The following is a 23,102-nucleotide window of genomic DNA, read 5'->3' as shown; positions in this document are numbered from 1 at the left end:
ATTTCTACCTACTTCTTTAGTTAGGCTTTAGTTCTCCTTTAAAAGCAGATTCTGCATAGCCCGCTCTATTCTCTACTATGCTGGTTCTGACTCCTGAAACAGTATAGCGGAAGGCAGACTTGGAGGAGAACCAACTTCTGCTACATATTAGATGTATACAGCCCCTTTAATCCTACTATTATGTCCTTGTAAAGCTTCAATTACCATTCATTCATACGCTTATTCCATAAATCACTCGCCTCCACTTAATCGCTTTGGGGCCAATGTCCTTATACAGAACACTGGGGAGAGCATTGACCTTAATGTTTCGGTCAACGCTGGGGCACGTAATATTTTGGAATTTTTATTGATGGGAAGTTATAAAGAGACAGTAACAGTTAATGCACTTTTACTTACTAGAAAGCACTCTTTGTGCCGGACCTCTCTTATCTAATTGTATGTCGAGGGTATGGATAGTTGTCATACCTTCCGACATTTGAACAATGTAAAGAGGGACAAAAACTTGAACTGAAAAATCGAATTTTTAAATTCTAATTTCGAGGTAATTTTAGTGTACTTCGGCTAGGGAATAGTCCAGAATTGAATCAAATTTGAAAAAAAATAATCTAATTTTTCATGTACTGTCTCTTTAAAAAATTGACACTGACTTTTCCCCATCTAAAACCTGCCAAACTACTGTTTTAGCCTATGGGGGACCTCCTAGAACCAATTTGGAGTTATTTGGTGTACTATGAAAAATCTAAGTTTTTTTGGGAAAAACGTCCAATCAAATTCAATCGAATTGATCCAAATTCGTTTTGAACGATCGAATACAGCCTATTGACCCGAAGTTAAAAATTTGATTTTTTTTTTTTAAATACATTTCGGTTGGTCTTTTTTAACTCGAATTTCGAGGTGATAGGAGTTTAAAATAATCAACTCAAAACTCGACCCTTGAAAAATCTGCCCCATAGCGTGGTGAAAATGTATTTGCCCACGTTTTATAACTACGCCCCCTAATTACCATGTCCATTTTTACAAAATTTGGCAGGTTATAAAAGTTTGAACCCATTTCTGGGAGTTTTAGGGCCATGGTTTATGGGTTATAGCAGTTTTGCTAATGAAGGTGAAATTGCTCTTTTTAGCTGTAAGTCCAAAGACCTGCTTATCTTAAATAGTTACAATTGTATCTTTGCTTATCTTGAATTGTTACAAATGTATTGAAGTGCAGCCGTTCAGTGTTCTGGGCTCTCTGCCAAAAAGCCTCTTATTTTAATTAAGCTTCAGTGTCTTTTTCTGGCATCAGTGCAGGAGATCAAATGAGAAACTTGGGACATTTTGGTAAGAAACCAGGGACTGTCCCATCAAAATCGGACAGTTGGAAGTATGATTTGAACTTAATTTAGACTATCATTTTTTTCAAATAGGTTTAAATTTAAATTAAGGTGTACATAGTTGACTATCCTTCCCCCTTGTTGCCCAGCCAATGTGGCAGGGTGGGTTCCCAGGGTCCCATGATTTCTGAAGATGCCTCTAAGACCAGGGGTCACTATGAACCCATGTCACCATGTTAGTGCAATGGTATAGGGACAGCAGCCCAATGAGCTAGTGTAAGAACTCACCCTGGTGGTCTAGCGGGGGTGCTCCAGTCAATTCCTTTTGTACCTTGAGGTCCTTGTGGTTTGGTCCGGCCTGTTCCTTGACTTCATTATCTGCTCCACTGTCCTATCCAAATACGTTCGGTCCCTGTGCTTGCCCTGAACTCAGTCTCTATCCCTGGTTCTCCCGCAATAAGACCTGGTGGCATCTGAGTAGCCAAAGGCGGCTGCTACAGGCAGAAGAATGGACCAAGACCGGAACATTGGAGTTAGTTCTGGGTTTTGGGATACTGATCGTTACAGCAATATTGTTAGATATTTACTGGTGGCACAGACAAGACTCTGCAGTACTCTCAGTACTTCTGCATAGGGCACAGCAGCACCAGGCCATACTGCTAACTGCTTATTCAATGCATTATGTGTCGGCGATTTAATTGCCCTTTAAAAACATCATTGTGTAATTAACCAGGAGTGTATAAAAATAATCATCCCGGTTGCGCCAAACCAGTCAATACAGCTAATTCGAATGGTTCTTTCAAAGTTCTCGGGTTGCTAAGAAACAACATAGTGATAAGTGTGACAGTTAAACAGGTGGCAGGGAGCCCGATAGAACTGGGAGATTATCTCATGTAGATGAGAGACCTAAGGCCCCCATACACAGGCCAATAAAAGCCGTGACAGACCGAGTCAGCAGCTTATTGGCCCGTGTGTGGGGCCATCCCGCAGGCTCGATATCTGGCCGGAAATCGGGCAGATGCCGATCGGGCAGAGTAAAAAATCCTGTTGGATCACGGCCGCATCTGTCAGTTGATCCGGTCCTGCATTCCGACCGCCCGTCAGATCCGCTCGCCAAACGAGTGCATCTCCCTGTGTATGGGCAGCTTTACTGCATGCCCAGATCATTCCTTCGCTGTATTTATACACGTCTTAGAGAAGTAGGGAAGTGCGAATTGTCTCGAGAACTGCTTCTTTATCCTTAAATGACCTGCTGTTTTTTTCCAGACGGTCATGTGGGCTGCTGAACTGGATAACAGAATTAACATTCAATTTCTGGGATTTATTCTGGACTCTAGTCCCAATGTTGCCAGTCGTGCTGGGGCACACACATGCAGGGGCTCCACGCCTAAAACATCAGCATTGGAGCGGGTCAAAGTAGGGGGCCCCATTGCTAGTGCAATGAATGCAACAGCATTCTCTTAGGGTAGAACTCCATGGGCGACTTCCCTGCGATTTCGGCGGATCCGATGTGATGCGCCCAGTGTCGGACTGGGATGCCAGGGGCCCACCAGAAAACCTAAGGCTGAGGGCCCACTTTCCAAACTACTATACCTCCTCTCCTCACTCAACCTCTTTATTATCCTAGTCTCTTTTCTCTACATACTATACTCTATTCTTCCATCTATTTAGCCTCTTTGTTCTCATAAAGAAATATGGAATGACCATGAAATAGGCCAAATGGTTAGAAGCAAGAGGCCCACTGACCCCTGGGCCCACCGGGAGTTTTCCTGGTATCCCGGTGGGCCAGTCCGACACTGGATGCGCCAAAACGCAGGAGTCAAATCGGATGAGACAAAATATAAGATAAGAAATTCAAATGTCACATATAAGGTAAGCAAAGTCGGATGTTGTCTCAGAGTTCATCCAACACAATGCGACTGTCGGATGCAGACGCTGCCTCTGCTTCAGACAGTCGTGTCATGTCGGATGAACTCTGAGACAACATCCAACATTACTATTGCTTACCTTATTTCTGTTGCATCCGACTTGATGCCTGCATTTTGGCGCACCGCGTCGTATCTGCCGGAATTGCGTTGAAGACGCTCGTGTAGTTCTAACCTTAAAGTTACAAGAGGCAGCATTTTGGTACCCATTGTAACTGGCTACTCGCTGCTGCCTGAGCCAAGGTTCTCACCCATGTGCTTAATGTGCCAGTGCCCCCAGCTCATTCAGTCTGTGCATGGGTGTGAAGTGGAATTTGGGTGACACACATATGGGGCTCCTTCTCTAAAGACAGTGGCGTAACTACTCACCGGCAGGCTCTGGTATAGGATGAGCACCTGGGCCCCCATGCCGGGCCCTCCCCCCTATGAATTGCGTGCACTGTACAATCTCCCCCTGCCCAACCACCCACAATATACATTATCATGGCTCCGATGGGCCCAAAGAGGGTGCGGGCCCAGGTGCCATCGCACCACTTGCACCCCTGGTAGTTACGCCACTGTCTTAAGATGAATTTTCACAAAAAACAATTTGCAGAGACATTGTCTGTTTACCTATAAAGGCAAGTAAGACAATTCGCTAGCAAAAAACCTTAGCGCTAGAGAACTTTCACTCTGTTTCATATTTTGGCAAAGTATACTAAGAGCTGAAAGGTCATTACCCTATAACATTCATATAATCCCCCATATCCCACAATATGCCCCATCAGTCTGACCTTAGATAAAATGGCAACCTTTAGTTGTTGACCTACAACTCCCAGCAACCCCCGGGCCTTCTTATTATAGAATACAGGCCTTATTGTAGCACCCAGAGCATATACCACAAGCCCTTTTACAGCTCATTTTGCTGAAGACCTAGTTCAGGTTTTGGCTCCTAGGGGGTTAATGTGAAATAAACTGATTGTTATTGAATAAAATATTTGCCTTTATCCTTCTGAGCTCAGGCAAGCGGTGCGGTTTCCGAGAGAGAAACGTAATAGTTGCTCAAGTTTCGCTGTGTTTGTTTATCCTCTGAAACAGAATAAGGTTTAGTAATTATCCCCAGATCTCCCCACGGTAAAAACGAATTTCTAAACAAGAGCCCACGGGCTGCCTGGCCCACTGCGCAGAGCGACTGCTGCCTGAGTGATAAATGTGTAAATACTGAAACGCTGAAACAGATAACTCCCTCGCCCTCTTATATACACATTTATATTATATACAGTATAGCAAACTTTCCTTAAAGGTATATGCCACCCCCCGACCATGAAAAAAAGTGCTGGTTTGCTTGGAGTTGCAATCATTGGGGCGCAGGCCGGGGGCCTAGACTGTTGTCAAAGAAGTGACGTTTCCCCAGTATAGGGGTTTAATTTCAGTAGATCGAGTTTGTGTAAAGCTTTGCTCAAAGGTGGTTGTTAAATTAACCTTTTAGCATAGGACAGAGAGCAGAATTCTAAGCTACACTGCAATTAGTCTTCATTGTTAGTGATGAGCAAATCTGTCCCGTCCCGTAAAATCTGTGAAACTGGGGAAAAAATTGCGAAACGGCAAAAAATTCACGAAACAGCAAAAAATTTAAAAAAAAAATGTGAAGCGCATTGAAGTCAGTAGGCGTCAAATGTTTTTTCATGCATGACATGATTTTTTCTCAATCCAAATGTATCAAAGGCAATGGGGTCTTCCTTGTGGGGACTTTTTTGTCTTGGCAACTTTTTGCGTCCAAATGCCTTAAATTTAATGGCGACTTTTTTGTCTCAGCAACAATTTTGTCTTGGCAACTTTTTTGCACTGGGTTTTTGCCGTGTGGAATTTGCAGCAAATCCACTATTCATTATTCTATATTAGAACTATAGTTCATATAACCAAGTCATGGGGGCAGCCATTCAAGCACAGGATACACAGAAGATAACAGATAAGTACTACTATAGTTTATATAAACAAGCTGCTGTGTGGCCAAGGGGGCAGCCATTCAAGCACAGGATACACAGTAGATAACAGATAAGTACTACTATAGTTTATATAAACAAGCTGCTGTGTAGCCATGGGGCAGCCATTCAAGCACAGGATATACAGAAGATAACAGATAAGTACTACTATAGTTTATATAAACAAGCTGCTGTGTAGCCATGGAGGCAGCCATTCAAGCACAGGATACACAGTAGATAACAGATAAGTACTACTATAGTTTATATAAACAAGCTGCTGTGTAGCCATGGGGGCAGCCATTCAAGCACAGGATACACAGTAGATAACAGATAAGTACTACTATAGTTTATATAAACAAGCTGCTGTGTAGCCATGGGGGCAGCCATTCAAGCACAGAATACACAGTAGATAACAGATAAGTACTGCTATAGTTTATATAAACAAGCTGCTGTGTAGCCATGGGGGCAGCCATTCAAGCACAGGATACACAGTAGATAACCGATAAGTACTACTATGGTAGTACTTAGTAGCCATGGGGACAGCCATTCAAAGCTGAAAAAGGATAAAAGGGATAGGATACACAGCAGATAACAGATAAGGTTGTTTTATCATGTTTAAGGATAGCATTCAACATTAGCTCCTCTGCTTTTTAACCCTTTAACCCCAGTATGTTAGCTTTTTTATTATTAGGCTTACCTTTGCCAGTAATTGTTATAAAACCTATCCACCAAGCTGTGGAGGCTCTCACTTGTCCAATCCTTTATCATTCATTCATTGATCACATTTCCTACAGCCTCTCAATGGGATCTGGCGAAACGGGCAGTTCAAATGACTGTATTGTGAGAAGCCACGACCCATGGATACTCTAAAGTGAGTCTGCTCTGGTTGGTAGGTAGGATTTACAGTACTGTAGCTATGGCTAAGGTGATGCTGAATTTCATTGATCTAAGTAACTACATAAAATAATGGAAATTAATGATGCTGGTATGCCTTTAATCTAATGTGCATTTCTGTTCTCACCAATTACTGATCTGCACTGCTGGCACTCTGCCGTCCTTGGGGAATGATGTGGAGAGGAGGAAGGTGACTTTTGGGAAGATTTCTGCCTGGTAATTACTGAGAGAGAAATAACAAGTGGCACAAAGGAACAAAATAATTTTCTGGGGGGTGGAAGGTGTTTTTTCTGGGGCCCGTAGCTTGTGAGGGGCAATGGATAAAAATATCCTTGAAGAAAAACAGTGAAGGTTAACTTCACCTTTAATTTCCGGTTCTTACATAATTCGCTTTCTTTTAGTAGTGTAAGGGTCCCATTTTTTTTTTTTCGTATTGGGGGTGGGAGGAGACGGCTAACACTTATTTCCATTGGTTGCCAAATTTACTTCCCTTGATCCATTCCCCGGCTTGTTATATCACTGCGGCCCAGACATGTTTGGTGCCGAGTATTTGTGAGCGAAAGGCAAAGTTCAGGACCGACGTCACAATGGCGTCACTTCTCCGGGGCTTTTTTTAGCCGCTGCAGTCGGATCCAGATGTGAAATGAGCTGAGTCAGGTTGATACGCCCACCGTTTTTGGGGATATAAATGTACTGTTGTCCTGTGGGGTTGTGATGGGGTTAAAAGCCTGACCTAATTATAAAAGGGATGTGGAAGGTAAGAGAAATATTCATTTGTAAAACAGACAGTAACGTGGGGCCCTCCAGCTGCTGTCGTATTCCCTGTAGATTTAGGCCTGTATGCACCATGGTGATCTGAGGGCAACACGGCACCAGTCTGCCAGCGACCACTTAGGCCTGTTCAGGAGCAGTGATGTCACTTTGGCACAAGAGCTTGCAATTAGTATTTTTGCTGCATGCAAATCTCCCTCCAGTTGCCTCCTCTGTGATAAATGACTGCCTTCTCTCCTGGAATGGGACGTTCAGAGGAAATCTGCTTCCTCTCTGCTGCAGTTAAAGGGGAAATATATATATACGCTTTTTATTAATGTTGTCAAACTATTCCTCTCAAGGGTTAAAGGAATAGTTTACTTTTAAGTCTACTTTTAGCATGTTATACTGTAGAATGTCCTATTCTTGGCGACTTTTGAAATATTTTTATTACAGTTTTTGCTGAGTTCATCGGCTGGTTGGGTATCAGGATTCAGGGCCGGAACTAGTTATAGGCAGAAGAGGCTCCTGCCTAGGGTGTAACAATAGGGGGGCACTGGGCAGGTACCTGTTAAAGGAGAAGGACAGGCTAAAATTAAGTAAACAGTCTATATAAAAACACCAGTAAACCCTCAAAGTAATGCTGCTCTGAGTCCTCTGTCAAAAAAAACCACCACATTTCTTTCCTTCTATTGTGTACTCATGGGCTTCTGTATCTGACTTCCTGTTTTCAGCTTAAACCTCCAGGGCTAGGGCTTGAGCATGCTCAGTTTGCTCCTCTCTCCCTTCTATGCTGTAATCTGAGCCCAGAGCTATGAGTGAGCAGGGAGAGACTCAGACAAGAAGTGATGTCACACCAAGCTAATATGGCAGCTGCTATCCTAAACAAACAGAGAAGGTTCTAGAGACGTTTACTCAGGTATGGTAAAGCATTCTGCAGAATAAATACAGTATTATAGCTTTCACTATTGTGGCTAATCTATTGGCAATAAACTGCTTTGGTAGCTTTCCTTCTCCTTTAAAGTGTCTTCGGCCTACCCCTAGTCCGTGTTATCTGCCCTCTGTCATTCCCTTCTCTCTGCTAAGGAACTTGCGAGGTCTGATTCGTGCCTAGGGTGCCCAGTCCGCTGGCCTGACAGTGTTGGTGCATGAGTACCCACAATAATGATCAGGTAGGCTGGATCATGTTTGGGTTAAGGAGGGTGGGTTCGGGTGAGATACACCAAATCCAGGGTTAGGCTGAATCTGAGTTGTTATCAACTGGATTTGGCTGAATCCAGGAGCCTGGCCAAACAGAATCCGAACCCTACTAAACATAAAAACCTGTGTGCTCCTCGCGAGCATCAGTAATTGGGTTTGGGATTTGGACGAATCCAGAGAGAAGCATTGAAATATAGAAGAATAGAGCCGAATCTTGAAATACTGTATATGGTTTGGTGCATCCAACCTGCAAATCACTAATGAGTAGTTCAAGTAAAGCAAGCACTATGGCAGCTCCCACCAGTTCTCTGTGGCATTTATTACTTATGTAGACTGTATGACTGCTCTATGCTCCAACAACCAGCTTGTAAATCCTCTGATGATAAACCCTGGTCTGTCCAACCTGATGATATTTTGCCATTTATATACAATGAGGTTCATAAAATTGAATTTACACTGCAAGACAACTAAACCTCTTGTTTCTTAAAAAAAAAAGGGCAATGGACATCTCTCTTCTTTTACCCCTCCTTAAACTCATTACGTTACTAATTTAAACTCCTCGGGGCAGAGAACATAAGGATGATGGATACAGAGAATTCAGTGTATTGACAGGGCCTAGTTTGCTCTGCTAAATAGTCTCGCCTGGTTGAGTACTAAGTGTTGCGTGTTGTTACCCGCCTGCAATTTATCTGCACTGTTAGTAACCTAGTGGAATAGGGTCCGGAGTCCAAAAGAAAGTTAATGTACCATTTATTTATACATTTTGAGTATGTAATGATACAGCAGCAAATGATCTTGTGTATTCTTGTCCACTTCATTACATTAACATACCTCCCAACTGTCCTGTTTTGAGCGGGACAGTCCCACTTTTGACCCACAGTCCTGCCTTTGTACTGAAATGCCCCGACTTTCTATTTGATCTCCTGCACTGAACAGCGAGAAAAAAAAGATACAACATTTCTAACTTAATTGGCTTTTGGCAGAGAGGTCAGAATAGACTTTTGTAACTGTTTTAGATAAGCAGGTCTCTTGGGAGAACTCACATCTTAAAGGGCAATTCACCTTCATTTCAAAACTGTAATAACACATAAAAACCACAGATTCAAACTTTCGTAACCCGCCAAATTTTTTAAAATGGACATGGTAATTAAGGGGCCACAAAAACGTGCGCGGTCAAAAATGTGCCATGTGGAGCGCAGCAAATCTTTTTGTCCTTCTTTCTTTTTCCCAAATGCATTAGTAATAGTACAAATCCTGGCATAAGGCATCCCTATGTCAGAGCGACTCATGATACGGATCACAGTAATGTAAGATTCGGCCAAATGGTTCAACTAATGGAGCAAAATTGTAAGAGTTCAGGATCTGCCCCTGGATCACTGAGCTGCCGGACTGAAACACCAGAGACAATAACATTGCTCCATTTTAAAAGAGATAATATCTTAAATAAATGTTCTGTCAGCTTTCGAATGGCAGCCCAAAGTGGTTCCTGAGTTTGGCTTCAGTTTAGAAAACTATTTGTACTGATGTGTTAAAGCTGAGAGGCAGACTCACATGTTAATAGTACATTATACTGACATATTACTCTCATCAGATGATTGCAATTTAGACAATACCATCACTGGTTCTGCACAATGTCGGCTTATCTTTCATCTCATCACCTGCGGCGTCCCAGAAGCCCTGTTGTAAGGCTAAAGTGCATCGCTCAAGAGACAGCGCCTGGGATCCATCGGCCCAGAGAGGAAGGAATAAATACTTGCTGGGTACAGCACTCACGTACTTTGCATACTTTACTGAATGTGAACCAGTAACCACAACACAGGGATATATATTTAGACTTTAATGTGAGATGTGAGCAGGAGCCCCACATCCCACCAACTGCATGGGTACTTTGGTTTGAATATAAGCCAGATGTACACTCCGTGGTTCTTATTAGACTTTGATCACTCCATATGTGCCTTTTTATATTCAGTGTTCCTCAGTTCCTCATATCCTTATCATTTACAGTAGGGGGTACATTATCCCTTATAATACATGAGTGATACTCAGCGTTCCCTGTATAACTCAGCCTGCAGCCTTGTGCCTTTATATGGTCACAGAACAACCCCTCAGTGACTTCTGATATATCCTTATCATTTACAGTAGGGGGTACATTATCCCTTATAATACATGAGTGATACTCAGCGTTCCCTGTATAACTCAGCCTGCAGCCTTGTGTCTTTATATGGTCACAGAACAACCCCTCAGTGACTTCTAATATCCTTATCATTTACAGTAGGGGGTACATTATCCCTTATAATACATGAGTGATACTCAGCGTTCCCTGTATAACTCAGCCTGCAGCCTTGTGCCTTTATATGGTCACAGAACAACCCCTCAGTGACTTCTGATATATCCTTATCATTTACAGTAGGGGGTACATTATCCCTTATAATACATGAGTGATACTCAGCGTTCCCTGTATAACTCAGCCTGCAGCCTTGTGTCTTTATATGGTCACAGAACAACCCCTCAGTGACTTCTAATATCCTTATCATTTACAGTAGGGGGTACATTATCCCTTATAATACATGAGTGATACTCAGAGTTCCCTGTATAACTCAGCCTGCAGCCTTGTGCCTTTATATGGTCATGACCTTATCAGTTATAGGAGAGCCTACATTAAACCATACGTGTGTTACACTATATGCAGAAGAAACAATTGCCATTACATTACATACTGTGGGTTTGCATGCTTTAGTGCTTAGTAATGGAATCACTCCCGTGTACTGATTATAATGCTAATTCAACATTGCAGCAGAAAACATAAGAAATCTGTCTGTAGCCAATCAATTAGAATCAGCAGGTGCAGTAAAGCAGGTAACACCTACAGTAGGTACCACTGTACAATGGCAGTGCTGGGAGGTAACACGCTGATATCTATTACACAGTATGGAGGAAATTAAGTGATTATACTACTCAGATCTGTTCTTTATAATGGGAATCACATCAAGATATAATCACTCTCATTACTCTGAACCTTACGACATTCAGCAGTTAAACAGCTTGCCTGTATATTACACACACAGTACGGGGAGCAAAGGTAAAGATTAGCTCAGTACAAATAAACTCGCACCTGGGGAACCTCTGGCCTGACCCTGAGTTTCAGTGGGGCTGATTTATGATGTGCTCACATATGCCATCCACTATCACTCAATTAAAATGGAAACATGGCACAGTTTCCGTTATCCGGAAATCTGTTATCCAGAAAGCTCCATGGAATGGCCATCTCCCATAGACTCCATTTTATCCAAATAATCCAAATTTTTAAAAATGATTACCCTTTTCTCTGTATTAATTAAACAGTAGCTTGTACTTGATCCCAACTAAGATCTAATTAATCCATATTGGGAGCAAATATTTTCTAGTAGACTTAAGGTATGTGGAAAAGTTACGGAAAGATCCATTATCTGAAAGATACCAGGTCTGGATAACAGGTCCCATAACTGTCCAGTTTTTGGGTTGTGTGCTGTTGCCCTTTGCTTTAGTAAGCAGCATTTTGATTTTGAAGACAGATCCACCTTGACAGCAACAATTTGGACATTGACCCCTTTTCTGCCAATGACGCAGAAATTAAATTTCTTGCAACAAGTTATAACACTGCAAAACACCATTCGTGTGAATTCATATGGGGTTCCAGAATGGCCACAGCTGCTGCTGACAGAGGGTTAATACTAGGGATGCACCGAATCCAGAATTCAGTTCAGGATTTGGCCAGGATTCGGCCTTTTTTCAGCAGAATTCGGCCAAAACCTTTCTGGCTGAACCGAATCCTAATTTGCATATACAAATTAGGGACGGGAAGGGAAATCACGTGACTTTTTGTCACAAAAGAAGGAAGTAGAAATGTTTTCCCCTTCCCATCCCTAATGTGCATATGCAAATCAGGATTTGGTTCGGTATTCGGCCAAATCTATTGCAAAGGATTCGGAGGTTCGGACGAATCCAAAATAGTGGATTCAGTGCATCCCTAGTAAATTGTAGGGTAGATTTTATTTTTTTTATATGCGATTGGAATTTTGCCCCATTCATGTAAATTTCAGAGGTGACATTCCCATGTGGACAGTGCTAGGAACCAGTCTGCACAACTGGGCATAAGTCAGACCTACTGGTAAGTACTAACTTAGGCAAGGCTTGAATGCAGACATTTTGGGGCCCTGTCTAGCCCCAATGCCTCCAACTCACCTAATTCCACCCTGATCCTCCCAAACCCTGACCCTTTGCAGTGGTTTGGACCCCATTCTTTGTGATGGCCCCTGAAAGTACTACTGCCTGTCCATCCTGATCCATTCCCATGATGATCTTGTCTTAGATGTTGAGTATAGTAAGTAAAAGATGGCGTTAGAGGAAGTGGATATAATTCTGGGATAATGTGTATGGAAAACAGGGCTGCCCTCAGGGGCCCCCCTCTTAGCCTGTGACCTCATACCTCCCAACTGTCCCTTTTTCGGAGGGACAGTCCCTCTTTTGACAGCTCAACCCGCAGTCCCTCATTTGTACTGGAAAGTCCCTCTTTTCTCTGCACTGAACAGCCAGAAAAAGAAACAAAGTTTCTCACTTAATTGGCTTTTGGCAGAGAGCCCAGAACAGCTAACAGGTGCAAATAAGATACTTTGTAACAATTTTGAGACACAAAAACACAGTTTAGATAAGGAGAAATATTTTCAAACTTTCATAACCTGCCAAAATTTGTAAAACAAACATGGTAATTAGGGGGTGTGGCCACAGAAAGGGGTGTGGTCAAAAAAATTGCTGCGCTACGTGCGGAAAAATTTTTTTTGTCCCTCTTTTTACTTCCAAAATGTTGGGAGGTATGTGACCTTTATATTCCAGGTTAAAAAGAAGGCCCAGTAGGCACTGGCAATTGGGATGCTATATTTTCTATAGGAACATGTACCTAGGATACATGGATGAACTTGGCTAAATCTGTCAGCGGAATTGGGGAGGACACCCCTGTCCAAGGTGGTCAGTCATTGGGTATTGGAGGTGACAGTTGGGGGCACCAGTCCAAGACTCAATTAAAATCTACTGCTGATGGTAGCGGGACAAGTGTGCACATGGGGGGATTGCAGGGGCGTAACTATAGAGGAAGCAGACCCTGCGTCTGCAGGGGGGCCCAGGAGGTATAAGGGCCCCATGAGGTCCTAATTCATATACAATTTCAATAAATACTGGTACAACTGGTCAACCTGGGGGCCTGAAAAATAATCTGCTATGGGGCCCAGTAATATCTAGTTAAGCCACTGGGGGATTGGGAGTTGTGCACACAGACCAGATGAAGGAGGCTGATTTTGTAGGTTCCCAAGAGGCCTGGGACTGTGATGTTGCTTAGGAGGCATCCCAACAAAAATCTCACAACATCAGTATCCAAACCCATGGTCCTATCATCTAACAAATGAGAAACAAAGCTGTAATGAAAAACACCAAAGCCCAAGCAGTTAATAAACCGAAGATCAATTGTAAGAGAACATACACAAGATACAGCTGATTATTTCCATAGATACCGCTGGTCTGGTGTCCTAGGGAGACACCTGCATCGACCCAAACACTGATGACTACAGTGATAACTTGTGTTATTATAAGATGGTGAAATAGCACTAAATTCGTGTATATTCTGACTATGCTCTGCTTTATTTCATTATGGGAGAGGTGTCTGTATAGCAACGTGTATCATTCCCAAATTTACAGGCTAGTTGATCTAATAAGTGCAGCTATCCCACAGCAACCAATCATATATTGGCTTTCATTGAAAATATCCAAACCTTTCATAGCATAGTAGATCCACCCAAAGGCTGATGAACTATAACTCCAGTTCCGTCATGCTAAAATTCCATATATGCTGGGAGTTGTAGTGCAAACTAGAGACCTGCATTGGTCTAATCAGGTAAACCTGGACCCCCAATCAGATCTGACCTGCTACTTTATTATCTTGTACTTGATCCACTATCCAAACTGGACCCAGCCTTCTTATATACCTGCACCCAACTTCAATCCTTGATATGAACTGAAGCGGGTGCAGACAGGGCAGACCTGTGTATATAAATGAATGCAGCCAGGGTCAGAGGGGTACAATGTAATTAGAGGCCCCATGGCAGAGGAGGGCCCTAAGCCAAAAAAAAAAAACCCAACAATTCATGTGTTAGAGGTGAAGCTTGGTGGAGAGTGAATAGATTTGGTTGGGTTATTTGTAGATTTTCAGCATATTTGGTGAGTGGCTGGGTGAATCCAGGGTGTTGCTTTGCATTCAAGGGCCATTTTTTTCATTGGGGCCAGGCCCGGACTGGCAATCTGTGGGTTCTGGCAAATGCCAGAGGAGCTGCTGTATGATTCCATAGAAAGTTACCATAAAGTGGGCTGGTAGGGGGCTGTTTGGGCTTCTTTGTACTTGGAATGCCAGGGCCTATTTTGAATCCCAATCCAGGCCTGATTGGGGCCCTCATTTAACTCTGGCAGGACCCACCACAATGGGGGCCTATGTCACCAGTGCAGTGTTGTAGCCAGGACCGCCATCAGAAATCGCAGTGCCCCGTACGACAAAATTTCCTGGGCCCCCTGGGCTGCGCCCACCGCAAGCCCCACCTACAGGTCCGCCCTCCCCACCCCACAGTAAAAAAAAACAAAAAAAATATTGGTGGCTAGGGTTTCCACATGTTAATAAAAAATAAAAAGATATTGGTGGTTAGGGCCCCCCATGAAAAAACATTTGTGGCCAGGCCCCCCCATTAAAAAATATTGGTGGCTAGGACCCCTCATGAGAAAAAAAATTGGTGGCCTGGGCCCCTTCCCGAAGTCAGCATCTCTCAGAAAGATGGGGGGCCCGGCTAATGAAGTAAGTGTGGCGTGGCCGGGGCCCCCCTTACCCTCGGGCCCCCTACAACTCTCCCCCCTGTCCCCCCCTGATGGCTGCCCTGGTCGTAGCTACCAGAGCTGCACCTGGGCCTGCACCACTTTGAGTCTGACAGGAGCCACGATAAAGCATATTGCAGGGGAATTTGCATGCACCTGAAATGCGAGAAGGCTTGAGTCCAGACTAGGGTGGGTTCTTTAAGGAACACCTCTGGACTAGTGGGCTAATAATTGGGGCTCCCTAGGTAGGGCCCTGCTAACTTAGTAGTATGAGACCCCATGATTACTGATGGCAGCTCCCCATGTATAATGTGTGCAATATTTTATATGCTATATACCACTATATAATGTGGATCATGCACTGCTGAGTACAAAGAGTTGAGTGCACCTGTTATACACAGTGTGTGTTATTGATGCGATTATAAACACTAAGCTCAGCACGTTTCATCTCTGGGGTGACACTGTTAACCTTACATTACGCCCTCTCTTTTTCTATTGTTAGGCCCAACTCTTCAGCTCTGTAAACAGGCTTAAACGTCCCATCCATAATTAGTGCCGTTGTTTCATCATCTCCGACACACAACAACACTTGAACATAATGCGGAGGGTTGAACAGAAATCAGGAATCAGTGAGACAGCTCTTTAATGCATGTACGCATTTGTTTGTCTGGGAAATTTGGAACGGTCGCATTCGTAGGATATGGGTAGAAGATGGCACGTGCAGCTTTTGATTAGGGATGCACCGAATCCACCTTTTTGGATTCGGCCGAACCCCGAATCCTTCATGAAAGATTCGGCTTAATACCGAACCGAATCAGAACCCTAATTTGCATATGCAAATTAGGGGAGGGAAGGGAAAAACATTTTTTACTTCCTTGATTTCTGACAAAAAGTCACGCAATTTCCCTCCCTGCCCCTAATTTGCATATGCAAAGGATTAGAAGGGGTAGAAGGATTCGGCCGAATCCGAATCCTGCTGAAAAAGGCCGAATCCTGGCCGAATTCCGAACCGAATCCTGGATTCGGTGCATCCCTACTTTTGATCACTACAGTTGTTACAATACCCAGTATCAGTAGCAGCTGCTTCCTTTTATAGTGTATGGGAATCACTGGGCTTATGGGCATGAGCATCAGAGATGAATATGGATGTGTCATTGGCAGTTTGGCTCCCAGGTCTCCAAAATATGCAGCACAATCAAACAGATGCAGGAGGATTCAAGCAGGCAGCTACCCTAAGTTTTCGTGGCAATGGAAATGGTCTTTTTAGTTGACAAATCAATCAAGATAATCGTGGTCTCATGATAACGAAAAGTTCTTTTAAAAATCTTTAGATCAATGGCCATCTTAAATTAGAAACTTTGTATCTTTTTCTGGCTGTTCAGTGCTAGAGATCAAAGAGAAAGTTGGGACATTTTAGTAACAATCCAGGGACTGCAGGTTGAGCTGTCAAAATCGGGACTGTCCTGCGAAAAACAGGACAGTTGGGAGGTATGGGATTCTCCAGTAAAAAATCCTGCCTACCAGAACTATATCATCAGAGCTATTGAGGTTTATATCTCCTTTAAAAGAAAAGGTGAAAAGCATGCAAGGTAAACAACTGCTATATATCATAGATATACTATATCATAATAAGGACTTGGGTACATGATAAGCCACGGCTGCCAGTTGTTTTTTTAGGCACCAGTTAAAGTCAATAGGAAACTGATAGAAAAACACATAATAATAATAATAATAATAATAATGTTTTGTAAAGATGAACTTCCCCTTTACTATATAGCCTTTTCCCTCTGGAGCTGTTATAAGCCCCTGTATGCAATTTATGTAACAAGTGTTTTTTTTCCTTTTTAGGTTCCAACTACACAAACCCACTGCCGGCACTTGGCACCATGAACTCTACCCCCGGCCTGGCAATGGAGCATATCGCCTCTCCAGGTGCTGCTCTGTCCTGGCAGGCCGCCATAGATGCAGCACGCCAGGCCAAGCTTATGGGCAGCACAGCTAACGCCACCATATCCACAGTCAGCTCCACACAGAGAAAGAGGCAGCAGTACAGCAAGCAGAAAAAGCAAGGGACCACCTCAGCCACGAGGCCTCCCCGGGCGTTGCTCTGTTTGACCCTGAAAAACCCCATCCGCCGAGCCTGCATCAGTATCGTAGAGTGGAAGTATCCTTCATGCTTTTGGGGGGTCTTGTATAATTAAATTATTGGGTGATGAAAATACAATAAAATCAGTAATATCAAGTACATATAGGCACTCCAATGCCACCCGGTGCCCTGTTGCCAATTAAAGAGCAGGAAAGTGGTTTCTAAATCAAGAAACACCAAAAGATTCTTCCACTTTTTTCCATATAAACAAGTCTAAAAAAAAATTCTGAATTCTCGTTTGTTTTATTCCACTTGGCTTGGTTACAACATCTAATTCAATTTTGTAAACATTAAACATAAGGAAAGAGTTGAGCTACAAGCATTGCAATACATGTCATAGAAATTAGGGATGCACCGAATCCAATATTTTGCAGATTCAAATAAGGGTTCGGATTTGGTTTGGCTCGGGCAGAAGCATTCAGCCGAATCCGAATCCTGCTGAAAAAGGCCGAATCCTGGGCGAATCCCAAACCGAATCCTGGATTTGGTGCATACCTAAATATAATGTTATTTCATTGTCATAGTAACAAGGATCTAGGGGCAAATTTACTAAAGGGCGAAGTGGGCACATTGCCAATTTACTAACAGACGGGGAGGACAATTCGCTAGTGAAAGAACCCATCGCTAGTGTCGTTTTTCGCCATATCGCCAGACTTATTATCGCTCAGGCGGTCGATTCTCTAAAGTGCAAATTTTACAGAACGTTACCTCTTTCTCCAGAGTTTTCTTCACCACCTTAGACCTGGCGAACTGATAAGATGAAGCTCCATCCTCCTCAATCATATGTCAGTCACAGTCTTTTTTACCAATTTGAGGGGCATGTCACATTTGTTTTAGAGTGGGCTGATGTCTATGGCATTAGAGGATCCCTTTTGTCTTTATTATTATTATTCCTTGGACATTTGTTATACTAAGTGGCCACTTCAAGTATTTGCACCAACATCTCTAATAAAGACCTATATGTACCCGCCCTATTTAAATTAAAGTGTACTAACGAAGTTTCACTAGGCAGAAACGAACGTTAGCGAAAGTATGTTATGAAATGCTTGTGCTGACGAATTAACACTTCGCATTTTAGTGAATTAGCATAGTGGTAGTGAATTTGCACCTGGGGAAGTGGCGCGGAGTCTGGTGAAGCCTTAACAGGCAAAAATTCGACCCTTAGTGAATTTGGCCCCTAGTCTTGTTAAAGGAGAACTAAACCCTAAAAATGAATGTGGCTAAAAATGTCATATTTTATATAGTGAATTTATTGCACGAGGCTAAAGTGTCAGCTTGTCAATAGCAGCAATGATCCAGGACTTCAAACTTGTCACAGGGGGTCACCATCTTGGAAAGTGTCTGTGACACTCACATGCTCAGTGGGCTCTGATTGGCTGTTGAGAAGCTAAGCTTAGGGCTCGTCACTAATTATCCAGCAGAAAATGAGCTTCCCTGGCTGTAATATAAGCTGATGCTACAGGTTTGCTGATTATTAAATTCTGATGCTAATTGCACTGGTTTCTGTGCTGCCATGTAGTAATTATGTGTATTAATTACTAATCAGCCTTATATTGTGACATTTCTATTCTATGTGTATTGTATATTGTGAGTGGCTCCCTAAGCTCAGTAAGTGACAGCAGCACAGAGCATGTGCAGTGAATCAGCAGAAAAGAAGATGGGGAGCTACTGGGGCATCTTTGGAGACACAGATCTTTACTGCTAAAGGGGAAGTGGTTGCCTTGGGCAGGTACAGAAGCACAAACATTTCTAGCTACTTCTTCAGTTAGGCTTTAGTTCTCCTTTAAAAAAATGCCTGGCTGTTCTTTCCTAAAGGCTCTGTATTTAATTGCTCATATCTTTGCCAGTGTAGAGTTAATATGTGTAGTGAGCGCAGGCCATGAACTCTCAGAAGGAGGGAGGGAAGATTCCAATCTAGAAGCACAAAGAGGGGAGAACTTTGCAAGGTTTTTGTGTTTATTCTGGCACACGCCTGTCTGACACCGTCCTGACAGTGCGGGAGATTTAGGAGTGAGCATCCACAGCCGGCTCAGTGCAGATGTTCCTTGTCAGGGTGCAACTGCTCTGCTTTAACTACTGAGTGAGTGGGAGAATACCAGAGGATATATATATTCTTTAGCTTCTTTCCTGTGTTTCCTTCTAGGGGCCTAGGTTCATTCTGGTCTGTAGTAACATGGCAAACGTTTGCTTCAGTCCTGTATCCCATAGCAACCAGTTAGGAGAATGCCAGCACAGGTTTGCTTATGGTTACTGAGGGAAATCTCCCTATAGTTGTATTGGAGGTGTTTGCTCTTTGGATTATTGAGCCATTGGATCATCTCATATTAAAACCCTTTTTAAAGAACTAACGCCCCACTGAGGCTCTGTGTTCACGCACAAACATGCTAGGCTACACCGACCAATGAATGGACAGAGCTGTGCCTTTTCCTCTCACACTTCTTCCTGTGGAACCTGCGTTATTTCCTGTCACATGACTAGTGAGGCGGGGCACGCTGAACATGACAAAATGGTGGCTCTATGTGAAAGATGTAATAGGGCAATATTTACTGATGGTCAACGTGAGAAGATTATTTCATAGGTCACTTATTACTAGATTAAAGATCTGTTGGTTTAAGTTCTCATATCGATCTCTATCCAGTTTATCATGTGGCCCATACAAAGTAAGTGGGAACAGGCCCGGACTGGCAATCTGTTTTGTGCTTCTCTACCAGCCCAAGGCAACCACAGCCCTTTAGCAGTAAAGATCTGTGTCTCCAAAGATGCCACAGTAGCTCCCCATCTTCTTTTCTGCTGATTCACTGCACATGCTCTGTGCTGCTGTCACTTACTGAGCTTAGGGAGCCACTCACAATATACAGTACACATAGAATAGAAATGTCACAATATAAGGCTGATTAGTAATTAATACACATAATTACTACATGGCAGCACAGAAACCAGTGCAATTAGCATCAGAATGTAATAATCAGCAAACCTGTAGCATCAGCTTATATTACAGCCAGGGAAGCTCATTTTCTGCTGGATAATTAGTGACGAGCCCTAAGCTTAGCTTCTCAACAGCCAATCAGAGCCCACTGAGCATGTGAGTGTCACAGACACTTTCCAAGATGGTGACCCCCTGTGACAAGTTTGAAGTCCTGGATCATTGCTGCTATTGACAAGCTAAAACTTTAGCCTCGTGCAGTAAGTTTAGTATATAAAATATAAAGTTTTTAGCCACGTTAATTTTTAGGATTTAGTTCTCCTTTAAGAGCTAAATTTTCCGGTTATAACCTGGAAATTCAGCTCCACTAGTGCAGAGAGCAATATTGCACTCATTGCACTAGCCATGTGGCCCCGATCTGGAACCGATGTTTTAAACACGGAGTGGGAGAAGGGGGCGGCATCAGGGCGACAGCAGTCCCAGGATCATAACTGGTTGGAGATATTATTATTATTATTAACATTATTATTAACATGTATTTTTAGAGCGCCAACATATTGTGCATCGCTGGTGGATAAAACTTTTTATATCATGTGACTACAGAGTATTTGCAATAATTGTCTCTTCTCGTTTTCCTTAATGACTCCCCCAGACCATTTGAAATTATTATTTTACTGACTATCTTTGCCAACTGTGTGGCCTTAGCTGTCTACATCCCTTTCCCAGAGGATGATTCCAACGCTACGAACTCCAATCTGGTGAGTGGTTATTGTTTCTATTTTGTGACTTTGAACCAATGTAAAGAAGCATTTTATGGAGCATTTTCCTGTTAAATTTGCTGTTCTCTCTCTGTATTGGATTTCACGTGTAGAGTGTGGTGATTTTTTTAAGCGTTCCAATTGGATGAAATTGTTTATAAAGGTTGTTTGCGATTGGTTAATGTGCTGGTTAATGAACAGTGGTCATGGGTTATTGGTTTTGCTGTTCATTGCTATGTGGCATGTTTATAATTTTTGAATGAGACTTTTTTTAAAGGGAAACTATCGAAAAAATGAAAATTGAATATAAGCTTCAGCATACTGGAATAATAAGCTTTGTAAATATAATCAATTAAATATTCTGCATTGTTTCTGAAATAATCAAGTTTATATTCACTATTCCTCTCTCAGCATCTCTTAATTCTGTCTTCATGCAGCAGTTGGATGTCAGATAGTCATCAGTTAGATCCAATATATTTTATAGGGAGAGCTCCTTTCCTAGTAGAGCTCACTCAAATAACTGATTCCAGTACAAACAAAATAACTGCCTTTTGCACAGATCCTGCATGTAGAGAGACATGATGTCTGGTGATTTTAATAGAGTGAGCTCTAATACATCTTCTAGCCAAAAGGAGACCCCCTATAAGATATATTGGATCTAATTGTCCATGAATATCTGACACCCAACTGCTGCATGAAGAGAGAATGAAGAGAACCAGATGGCGAGAGAGGGATAGTAAACATAAACTTGATTATTTCAGAAATTAATCAGAATTTTGAATTGATTATATTTAGAAAGTTTCCTATTTCGGTATATAAATTTTTCATTTTTGTGATAGTTCCCCTTTAAACAGCTGTTGAGATATAGGGGCCCCATGAGTCCCTAATTCATATACAGTTTCAATAAATATTGTTAAAACAAATCCACCTCTAAACATTTTGGGGGGACTGAAAAATAATTTGCTGTGGGGCCCAGTAATATCTAGTTACACCACTGCTACCTTCATCATACAAACATCTTCTATTAAAATATATTAATTTATAGGGATGCACCGAATCCACTATTTTGGATTCAGCCGAACCCCCGGCATATGCAAATTAGGGGTGGAACATTTTTTACTTTCTTGTTTTGTTACAAAAAGTCACGCGATTTCCCTCCTTGCCCCTAATTTGCATATGCAAATTCAGATTCAGTACGGCCGGGCAGAAGGATTCGGCTGAATCTGAATCCTGCTTAAAAAGGTCGAATCCTGGCCAAATCCAGAACCGAATCCTGGATTCGGTGCATCCAGTGTCGGACTGGGACACCAGGGGCCCGCCCAAAAATGTTTGATAGGGGCCCACCAATTAGTCTTAGACCAGGGGCCCACTCTTAGTACTATTATTATTCCTCTCCTCACGCAACATCTATTCTCCTAGTCTCTTTTCTTTACATATGATAATCTATTTTTCCATCTATTTAGCCACTTTGTTCTTATACAAATAGGAAATAGCCATTAAATAGGCCACATGTCTAGCAGCATAAGGGCCCACTGACACCTTGGCCCAGCGGACTTTTCCAGGTATCCCGGTGGGCCAGTCCGACACTGGGTGCATCCCTATTAATTTAGCAAACCCCCCTACTCCAGCTAGCATGGTTATATCTAAATAGAGACATACAGGATCTTCCATTCAAGATCCTGTATGCTTTATTTTCATACAAGACCTGCTGCCTCATTTCTCTTTTCTTTGGCTCTCTCCTATCATTTCTGTAGTGAAAGGGCACCTATGACATCAAAATGCTTTCTTGCACCAGAGGTAAGGGTTAACCAATTGAGAGAGTCGCCATGTTTGGGCACGCGAATGCGCAAAATGAGCAGGCGCCCCAGGACTGAAGGACGCGTCAACCCTCGGCACCTCCAGTGGGGGAAGCCATTTTTATGTAATAGGTGACCTTTAAGTAATGTGTTTTCACTGGAATGAATTTTCACCCTGTCTCATATTGTAATGGCTGTTTACGGGAATGTCTAAATGAAAGATAAACTTTTAAATGTTCATTTCCACTTTACCCTGAGGACGTTGGGGTGAAATGGTTGTACTGGTGATTCCATTGATTCGGTGTTTAGAATAAAGTCTACACAGTGGTTAGCGATGCAATAAATCCAGGATTCTGCCTTTTTTTTTAAAAGGAAAAGTAATATCAAAAAATGATATGTTTTTATAGAATAAATAGATAATGTAGTATCACCCTGCACTGGTAAAACTGGAAAAGAAAGACTACTATAGTTTATATAAACAAGCTGCTGTGTAGCCATGGGGGCAGCCATTCAAGCACAGGATACACAGTAGATAACAGATAAGTACTACTATA

General features: G+C 42.5%; 1 protein-coding gene across 13 annotated transcripts in view; it reads left to right on the top strand.

Moving 5' to 3' along the window:
- The window catches only part of cacna1c.S (calcium channel, voltage-dependent, L type, alpha 1C subunit S homeolog), a 233,288-nt gene that overhangs the window by 64,622 nt on the left and 145,564 nt on the right, over nt 1-23,102 (top strand). For all 13 annotated transcript variants that reach the window (XM_041587921.1, XM_041587922.1, XM_041587927.1 and 10 more), the window contains exons 2-3: nt 16,774-17,089; nt 20,647-20,752. In XM_041587921.1, the coding sequence (XP_041443855.1) occupies nt 16,774-17,089; nt 20,647-20,752 (422 nt within the window). The remainder of the gene's footprint in view (nt 1-16,773; nt 17,090-20,646; nt 20,753-23,102) is intronic.

The sequence above is a fragment of the Xenopus laevis genome, chromosome 3S, assembly GCF_017654675.1.
Source record: "Xenopus laevis strain J_2021 chromosome 3S, Xenopus_laevis_v10.1, whole genome shotgun sequence".
Classification (NCBI taxonomy): Eukaryota; Metazoa; Chordata; class Amphibia; order Anura; family Pipidae; genus Xenopus; species Xenopus laevis.
The sequence above is the reverse complement of the archived record's forward strand: the minus strand, read 5'-3'. Positions and strand labels throughout refer to the sequence as shown.